The sequence below is a fragment of the Somniosus microcephalus genome, unplaced genomic scaffold (assembly GCF_052327205.1).
Source record: "Somniosus microcephalus isolate GS21.2 unplaced genomic scaffold, FLI_Smic_1.0 unresolved_chr1, whole genome shotgun sequence".
Taxonomy (NCBI): Eukaryota; Metazoa; Chordata; class Chondrichthyes; order Squaliformes; family Somniosidae; genus Somniosus; species Somniosus microcephalus.
In genome coordinates, this window is record NW_028225179.1 from 150,399,855 (window position 1) to 150,409,017 (window position 9,163).

At 48.9% G+C, this 9,163-nt stretch overlaps 1 protein-coding gene across 2 annotated transcripts in view; it reads right to left on the reverse strand.

Moving 5' to 3' along the window:
- LOC147096253 (cytochrome P450 2K1-like) overlaps window positions 1–3,708 on the reverse strand; it is a 30,221-nt gene extending 26,513 nt beyond the window's left edge. Inside the window, exon 1 of one of the 2 annotated variants that reach the window (XM_085975103.1) lies at window positions 3,450–3,708. In XM_085975103.1, coding sequence (XP_085831229.1) covers window positions 3,450–3,644 — 195 coding nt within the window. In that variant the 5' untranslated portion in view covers window positions 3,645–3,708. The remainder of the gene's footprint in view (window positions 1–3,449) is intronic. The other variant, XM_085975102.1, reaches the window with a different exon arrangement.
- Between the last annotated feature and the right edge of the window lie 5,455 nt (window positions 3,709–9,163).

Sequence of the window (9,163 nt, forward strand, 5' to 3'; positions counted from 1 at the left end):
CTACTCGGAGCTCTGACACAGCAAGAGAGCCCTAGCTGGGCAGAGGAAACGCTTCAAGGACACCCTCAAAGCCTCCTTGAAAAAGTAAAACATCCCCACCGACACCTGGGAATCCCTGGCCCAAGACCGCACAAAGTGGAGGAGGAGCATCCGGGAAGGCGCTGAACACCTTGAGTCTCTTTGCCGGGAGCAAGTGGAAGCGGAGCGCACATCAACCCAAGCACCCCACCCACCCGTCCCGTTAACCACCGTGACAGAGTCTGTAAGTCCTGCATTGGACTCATCAGTCACCTGAGAATTCATTTTTAGTGTGGAAGCAAGTCATCCTCGGTTCCGAGGGACTGCCTAAGAAGAAGAAGTACTGAGGGAGCACTGCACTGTTGCAGGTGCCATCTTTCGGATAAGACGTTAAACTGAGGTCCCATCTGCTCTCTCAGGTGGGCGTAAAAGATCCCACGGGCACTATTACGAAGAAGAGCAGCGGAGTTATCACCAGTGTCCTGGCCAATATTTATCCCTCAATCAACATCACTAAAAAAACAGAATATCTGGTCATTATCACGTTGCTGTTTGTGGGAGCTTGCTGTGCACAAATTGGCTGCCGCGTTTCCTACATTACAACAGTGACTGCACTTCAAAACTAAAGTGCTCTGGGGCATCCTGAGGTTGTGAAAGGCACCGTACACAATGCAAGTCTTTCTTCCTTTTTTGAGGTTCAGTGAAAGCCTGGACATGTCACTGCCCTGTGAAGTCTCACTAACTGACTCGAATACGATCCAATTGCCCTCAGTAATCCCCCTGGCTTATATGTTTTATTTTCCAGCTCATTTATGCTTTGTGCAGGATCCGTGTAAATCTTTCAAGGGGGACTGGTATATACAGTTGTTGCTTCGCCTTTGTGACCTGAGTTTGTACACAGATGCGTTTGACAGTATCCTGACAATCATTAACAGTTCAAGCTCTAAAGCCTCAAACAACCCCACTTCGTCAGTGACATTTCCTTTATTGATCCCCTGAAACACTGCAGCTTTAAAATAAGTTCCACTTTATTACAAATTACGAAGTATTTACAGCACAGAAACAGGCCATTCGGCCCAACAAATCCACACGAGCCTCCTCCCACCCTACTTCATCTCACCCTACCAGTATCTCCTATTCCTTTCTCCCTCATGCGCTTATCAAGCTTCCCCTTAAATCCATCATTCGCCTCAACTGCTCCCTGTGGTAACGAGTTCCACATTTTCTTATGTCATGTAAAGCTATGTGAAGGGATTGTGTGTACTTAAATGACTTTGACTTTCTGATGTTAATAATGAGCGACTTAAACCATATTATAAAGATATGGGGCAGGATTTTAACTTGGAGGCGGATAGGGAGCAGGGGAGCTGGATTGTGGTCGGGAAACCCGGGAGAACGGGTTTCTCTCAGGCCCTGCCGAATTTAAAGGCGGGGCCTGATTAACATTTTTTTTCTCTGCCTACGGCACCAGGCCGCAGCCGAGGAGCAGAAAGGAAGGAGGGAGGAATTGGAGGGCAGGATCGGGGCGGGGTGGTCGGATGGCTGGGATGGGAGTGGGGTGGTTGGAAGGCCGGGATCGGAGGAGGTCAGAGATCGGGGGGATTGGGGTGATGTTGAAAGGCCAGGATCGATGGGCCGGAGGAGGGGCTTGGGGGCCGGGGATCAGAGACTGGAGGCCTCATGGCGGTGGGTTCGGAGGCCTCGTGGGGGAGATCGGAGGCCTCGGTCGGGAGGTTGGGGGGAGATCGGAAGGGTCGGGGGAGGGGGGCTTGGCGAGGTAGTAAGTGGAAAGGCACTTACCTCCTGGATCCAGCAGTCCTCGTTTTCCTTTAGCTGTCGGGTTCCCCGAGGCCTGAGAAACCCGGCCGCCCAGAGTTAAATTTAAAATAGAGATTCAAAATGAGGCGCGCAGCCTCATTATGATATTTAAAGTGTCAACCCGGCCCCTGGGAGCAGGTTGGCTGCCCGCGACCCCCGTCCCACCTCTGTTAAAATGGGAAGTCGGAGGGTTGGAGGCAGAACTGAGATTTCGACCTCTCTAACATACCACTGACCCAAACCCGCCCGTCTTTTAGGGTTAAAGTTCCCCCATGGTCTCCCTATTACAAAAAGGACATAGAAACACTGGAGAAAGTGCAAAAAAAATGTACAAGGACGATACCAGAATTGAGAGATTATAACGGTCAGGAAAGACTGAACAGGCTGGGGCTCTTTTCTCTCGGAAAGACATGGCTGAGAGGTTGACCTGATAGAGGTCTTTAAGATTATGAAGGGGTTTGATAGGCTAGACATAGAGGAGGAGATGTTTCCACTTGGCAGCGGGGGAGGGGATAGGGGCCGTAAATATAAGATAGTCACCAATAAATCCAGTACGGAATTCAGGAGAAACTTCTTTACCCAGAGAGTGGTGAGAATGTGGAACTCGCTACCACAGGGAGTGGTTGAGGCGAATAGCATAGATGCATTTAAGGAGAAGCTAGATAAACATATGAGGGAGAAAGGAATAGAAGGATATGTTGATGGGGTAAAATGAAGAGGGGTGGGAGGAAAAAAAAGACTTGCATTTATATAGCACCTTTCATGACCACCAGACATCCCAAAGCGCTTTACAGCCAATGAAGTACTTTTTGAAGTGCAGTCATTGTTGTAATGTGGGAAACGCGGCAGCCAATTTGCGCACAGCAAGCCCCCACAAACAGCAACGTGATAATGACCAGATAATCTGTTTTTAGTGATGTTGACTGAGGGATTAAATATTGGCCAGAACACCGGGGGAGAACTCCCCCTGCTCTTGTTCGAAATAGCGCCATGGGATCTCTTACATCCACCTGAGAGAGCAGACGGGGCCTCGGTTTAACGCCTCATCCAAAAGACAGCACTGTCTGATAATACAGCACTCCCTCAGTACTGCACTGGAGTGTCAGCCTGGATTTTTTTGTGCTGCAAGTCTCCGGAGTGGGACTTGAACCCACAACCTTCTGACTCGGGTGCTATCCACTGAGCCGTGGCTAAGAGGCTGGTGTGGACCATAAACACTGACATAGACCAGTTGGGCTGAAAGAACGTATAGCACAGAAACGGGTCAATGTAATTCTAAGTAATATACATTTCCTTGACTAGCCATTTATTTTGACACCTTCATTGAAGTAGAAAACAAATAAATTTCACACTACTGCAGTAATGTTTGCTATTTTAACAATCAACATTCGCAAGGCCAAATAAAACAGTTCAATGATACAATGCAAGACACATAACTATGAATGTAAAAATAACCAGTACAAATATTACTTTAGGAAATGCAAACAGATAATTTACAAAGGTATCGGCTGAAAACTGTTAGCGGAAATGCTGTAGGTGATTACCAGCAATCGAGCCGTCAGCGTTACTGACAGCAATGGCCTGCTAGTCAGTGGCCAATGATTCCCTCTTACCTCAAGCAGAGATTTGTGAAGTCTCTTCGGATTCAGCTGGTGCAGGTTGCCAATTATTGGGAGCGGAGTGGGGCCGGGAGGGTAGTTGACTCGAGTTTTGTGTCGACGCCGGTTTATCAAACAAAGCAGGAGAACGACAATGCAGACTAACGTCCCTGAGCTGGGACTGGGAAGAAACATATTCAGTAGAGCCATGGGGTAGAGGTGAATCTGAAAGTAACTCTACAGCCTCACACTCTCTCTCTCTCTCTCTCTCTTCAGAGTTTAATTATTGTACAGTTGGACCCACCTGCAACGGCTGACCCATTCAGTCACCCTTTGAACCACTTTAACGCAGTAACAGGAATTATATTTGTTGAAAGGGCCATCACTTGCATCCCCTACAGGTGTGTACATGAAGCACGTGCGTGAAAACCCGGAGCTTGCGATCTGTCAAGAATTTTTTTGACAGACGATCGGCATCCCCGAGAAAGGGGCATCGGCGGGCAGAGAGTTGGGCTATTCTGCCCAGTGAATGCCCCTGAAACGCTTACGCCCGGTAAAAGCAGGCGGAAGGCCTGCTTTTCCCAGCGTTAGAGTTTTAAAAAACAGAAAAATAAAATGTTATCAATGATTTATACATTTAAAAACCCGTGAAATAAGGTAAGTTTATTTTTAGCCTTTTTAAAACATGTAAATTTATTTTTCCAAAAATTACATTTTTGTTTTAAATATTAACTGCCATTTTAATTAATTTTAAATTATGATGGTTTTTTAAAAATGTATTTGAAGTGTAGAGATATTTTTGGGGGTATTCCCATGCATGCTTACAGGGTTTCCGTACATATGAAATCCCCATAAGCATGAATGGGGATCCCCCTCCTTTCATTCGTTGGGCTGGCCCACGTGATCCCAGGGGTGCTCGCGAACCGCCTGCGCCCCTGGGATATGTGGGCATCTACCCGTGGGTACCCGGGGAGCCCCAGAACCGCGAGTCTCCGTACCTCCCGGATTTCATTTGCGGAGCGGAGGCATTTCCCCGCGGGAAAGCCTCCGACCCCAAATTCAGGGCCGATATTGCACGAAAGAAGGCCTTTAAAAAAAACCCCACAAGTCTGCACTTAACCACCCAGGACAGCAGCAGAACTGGTTCCTGCTATTGACTGCGGATTTTGTGTAATGCAAAATATCTGATTCAGTAGATTTTATTCTCACGTAGATCCATTAATGCAACTGGGAGTGCAGCTGAGGAAGGAAAGGTGGTGACGATGGAATTAATGGGAGTCATTTTAACCGAACCCCCAGGCGGGAATCCCATGGGATTGGGTGGAACGCTGGTTTTACACCCTCGCCCCATATCACTCACCCAATGGGTGGGTTTGGTTAAAATTGCCCCAATCCTAGCACTAGGCAATCTCCTGTGGCACTAAAAGAAAGACTTGCATTTCTATAGCGCCTTTCACGACCACCGGACATCTCAAAGCGCTTTACAGCCAATGAAGTGCTTTATTTTTAGTGCAGTCACGTTGTAATGTAGGAAATGCAACAGCCCATTTGCGCACAGCAAGCTCCCACATACAGCAATGTGATAATGACCAGATAATCTGTTCTTAGAGATGTCAGTTGAGGGGTAAATATTGGTCAGGACACTGGGGATAACTCCCCTGCTCTTCTTCAAAATAGTGACACGGGATCTTTTACGTCTGCCTGAGAGAGCAGACGGGGCCTCAGTTTAACTCTTCTGAAAGTCGGTTCCTCCGACAGCGCAACACTCCATCGGTACTGCACTGGAGTGTTGGACTAGTTTTATTTCTGTTACAAGTCTCTGGGATGGGACTTGAACCCACAACCTTCATGACTGAGAAGTGAGAGAGTTACCCACTGAGCCACTGGCTGACACGGCAAAAGCCATTGGTGCCAGTAATGGTGCTGGGGGGCCAAAACGCTATAATATACTCCAGCTGGCATAAAGGCTCATGGGAACCTAACCAGGAGAGGGAAGACAAGCGCAGCAATGGTCTCAAAGCCATTGAACGACTGTTGTTTTCACTGGGCTCCTTAAACCTGCTTCCGTATGCAGCTCAACAGCTAGCAACCCAGGTACAATGAGAGCTGCCCCACCCCGTATTTCCATAACAAGTTCCAGCAAAGGTACAGAGTGGTTTGCTTTTATTTGCACTTAATAAAAAAACAAATCGTATTTCTACCTGCAGCTGTATTTCTGTGACTGCTCGCGGGCATTTCATTCAGAGTGCTGTCACTCCACCCATCCCCAACGGGCTGCTTCAAATTGTTTAAAAAAATATTTGTTAACGTTTTACTCATTAATCGCAGTCCGTGCAAGAGAACCCATGGACTTATTTACTCAGCGATAACCCAAGAACTCAGGTCAAATACAAGAAATGGCAAATGCAGGAATGTTACGTGTGTTTTGTATTAAAGGTTGCATTTCCCTGGGCTCCTTGTACATGAAAAGCTTCATTTCATACCTCTAAATATAAAGTATTTGTACATGATTTTAATTATGTATAATCTCATGGCCTATTCTCATTTGAACACAGGAACAGGAGGAGGCCATTCAGTCCCTTGAGCCTGTTCCGCCATTCAATGAGATCATGGCTGATCTGTGACCTAATTCCATCTACTTGCCTTTGCTCCATATCCTTAATCACAGAATCACAGAAACCCCACAGTGCAGATAGAGGCCATTTCAGCCCATCGAGCTTGCACCGACACATATCCCACCCGATCCCCGTAACCCCTACACCAACACATATCCCACCCTATCCCCGTAACCCCTACACCAACACATATCCCACCCTATCCCCATAACCCCATGTATTTAATCCCCCTAACACACTAAGGGTCAATTTATCATAGCCAATCAACCTAACCCGCACATCTTTGGACTGTGGGAGGAAACCGGAGCACCCGGAGGAAACCCACGCAAACACGGGGAGAATGTGCAAACTCCACACAGTCACCCGAGGCTGGATTCGAACCCGGGTCCCTGGCGCTGTGAGGCAACAGTGCTAACCACTATGTTAACAAAAATCTATTAATCTCAGTTTTAAAATGAACAATTGACCCAGTATCAATTGTCATTGGCGGAAGAGAGTTCCAAATGTAGCAGTCGGCGCAGACTTCATGGATTTTTAGTTTTAACCCTTATTAAAAACTGGACAGGCTGTTTGCGGGGGGGGGGGGGGAGCAGTGAAAACCCACTCAAGCTGGCGATGACTCATTCGTATGGAAACGAACTGTACTTGGGAACAATGGCCCGAGAAGCCCACACCCAAGTCTTGATTAACAAGGCTGACGACTCATTGTTCTAGTCAAGATGAACTCGTTAAGTTAATCGGCAGGAAGGTCGAAAAGAGATCAAAAAACATTCAAACCATTCAAGAGATCGAAAACCATTCCCCCAGGCCATGTGTCCATCAGAACCACAGACAACGGTTTGTGTATTGGAGGGGTATAAAAGAGAGCAGTTTGGATAGCTCTCTCTCTCTCCCCTGCCCTCCACACAATGGAACATCAAGAGGAGTGGAGCCTTGCTCTTCCAACCGAGACGGACTTCGACTAAGGCTGGGACTCGCATGCCGCAAGGTCGGTGTGGAACCAGGTAGCCAAGATGTAAGGGAGAAAGCTGCAAGCAAGATCAAAAGGGGCAATCTAGGTGAGCATTGCCAAGCCTACACACCCACAAGATCACTTAGCTGTATGAGGGGGTGCCTGTATGTTCCTACCAAACCAGAGGGGGTTTAGCATTGGAAGGGTCCTGTGATAGTTTAGTTCACAGGAGGGTGTTTTTAGGCTGTGGTAAGTCTGCACGGCAGAGGCTTGTTGGACAAGTCAGGGTTGTTTTAAACTGTACTGTTGTGTTCACACTGCTCGTACTGTATGCGAGTGGAGTGGTTTTTGTTAACCTTAATAAACACTGTACGGGTGAGCCCGAAAACGCTGTCCGTGTTCAAATCTGTCCTCAGTAATCCCTATCGTCCAGAACTTGTAGTAAGGGGGTTTTCATGTTCGCTACGGGCAGGGCAAAACCACTTACAATAATTGGCGATTGCGGCAGGGGCCATAGGAAATTGGCCACCGCAAAAAACGGTTACAGATTTGGCGACCGCGGCAGGACGATAGGTTGTGGATTAGATATGGACAGTTTGGAGGGCAAGAGATCCGGAATGGAGGACAGTATTTCCTCCTACGTGTTTAAAAAGGTTAACGTATCCCAGCAATGGGTGCTGGAGATGTTGCGCTCTGAGAATCCCCAGGATAGGGCCGCAGAGTGGTCAGGGAGCCAGGAGCACAGGAAGTCCAAAGAGAAGGCGATTTGGCTCCTGTGCTTCCAAAAGCAAGTTCAACTGCTCCGGGAGCAGGTTGAAAAGCTCAAAAATGAGTTGAAGGAGTCTGAAGACAAGTCAGATGCAAGGGGGATAGTCGGGAGTAGACTAGTGGAGGAGTTGCGCGAGGAAAGACAGGAAAGCTGCGCACAGGAAGAGACCTCCCATAATATGGGGCAATACCTGCGATGCCAGGTTACGGAGGCCAGGTTAAATGAGCAGGCCTTATGGGAGGAGAACGCAAAATTAACAACGAGAGCTGAAGGTTTGGAGGGTCAGCTAAGGGACATTAAAATAGCTCATAAGGTAGCTAGAATTAGGGGCTACGAAGACTCTGATCACGGCCCCTGCAAAGAAAGGATTAGAAAATTGACCCAAGCCTTGTCTGGGGCCAGACGCATGGTCTGTTTAATGGCACCAGGAGAAACCTGGGTGGAGTGGGACGAGGAGGGTCAGGAAGCAGAGGATAAGGTTCAGGGCAGGGAAGTCCCACCGGCGCTGGAAACGCCATCGAGACCAATGTATCCTCTGCGGCAGCAAAAGTGCGGTCCACCCACACCAACGGTGACCAGGGCCCACTGCAGAGCGATTACACGGTCCCATTCACCACCCCGCAGTTGCAAGCCATGGTAGCAGAGTTGCCCAAACTAAAACAGGACGGGGACCCCTCCGTTCACTTTATGGAGGTCGAGCAGGTAGGGGGGATCAACGGGTGTAGTGAGTGCGAGATCCACAGGCTGATGCTGCTCTCCCTTGATGGGAAACTGTATCAGAGCCTGTCCGCAGCCACAAAAACGGGGCGAGGCACCACAGAGGGGTTGGAAGAGGAGATCCTGAGAGCCATGGGGCACACCCAGGGTAGTCCGTTCTCACAAGTGGAACGGACTCTACAGTTGGCCGGCGAGGCACCGGCTGCATTTGCAGACAGGCTATGGCCGGTGTACGCAAAGGCAACTGGAGGTGCGCCAGACCGCGCGCAACTGATAGGGGTCCCCAGAAATCACTGGCTCAGGACCCTGGTAGCAAACAGCCTGCCACGGATTAAAGCCAAGGCAGAAGCATGGTTTGACTCCGAGGACCTCGCGAACACGGAGGCAGGCGTGCTCCGGAAATTGGGCTTAGCTTTTAGGGCCGGTTCCGGGGAGGAGGTCAAACACAAGGGGAGGGTACATGAGATGAAGGCCAGTAAGGGGGATAGGAAGGAATGGCATCAGGAAGGGGGCAACACCGACGAGTCTAAGACTTGTTTTAAGTGTGGGAAGACAAGACACTGGAGGCGGGATTGCCCGGCCCAAAAGGGGGGGTCAGGCAAAGGGGGTCCTCCCGTGCAAAAACCCCAGGTCACTGAGGCGAAGGGGGCGACCAATGAACTGTTTGATGTTCTGG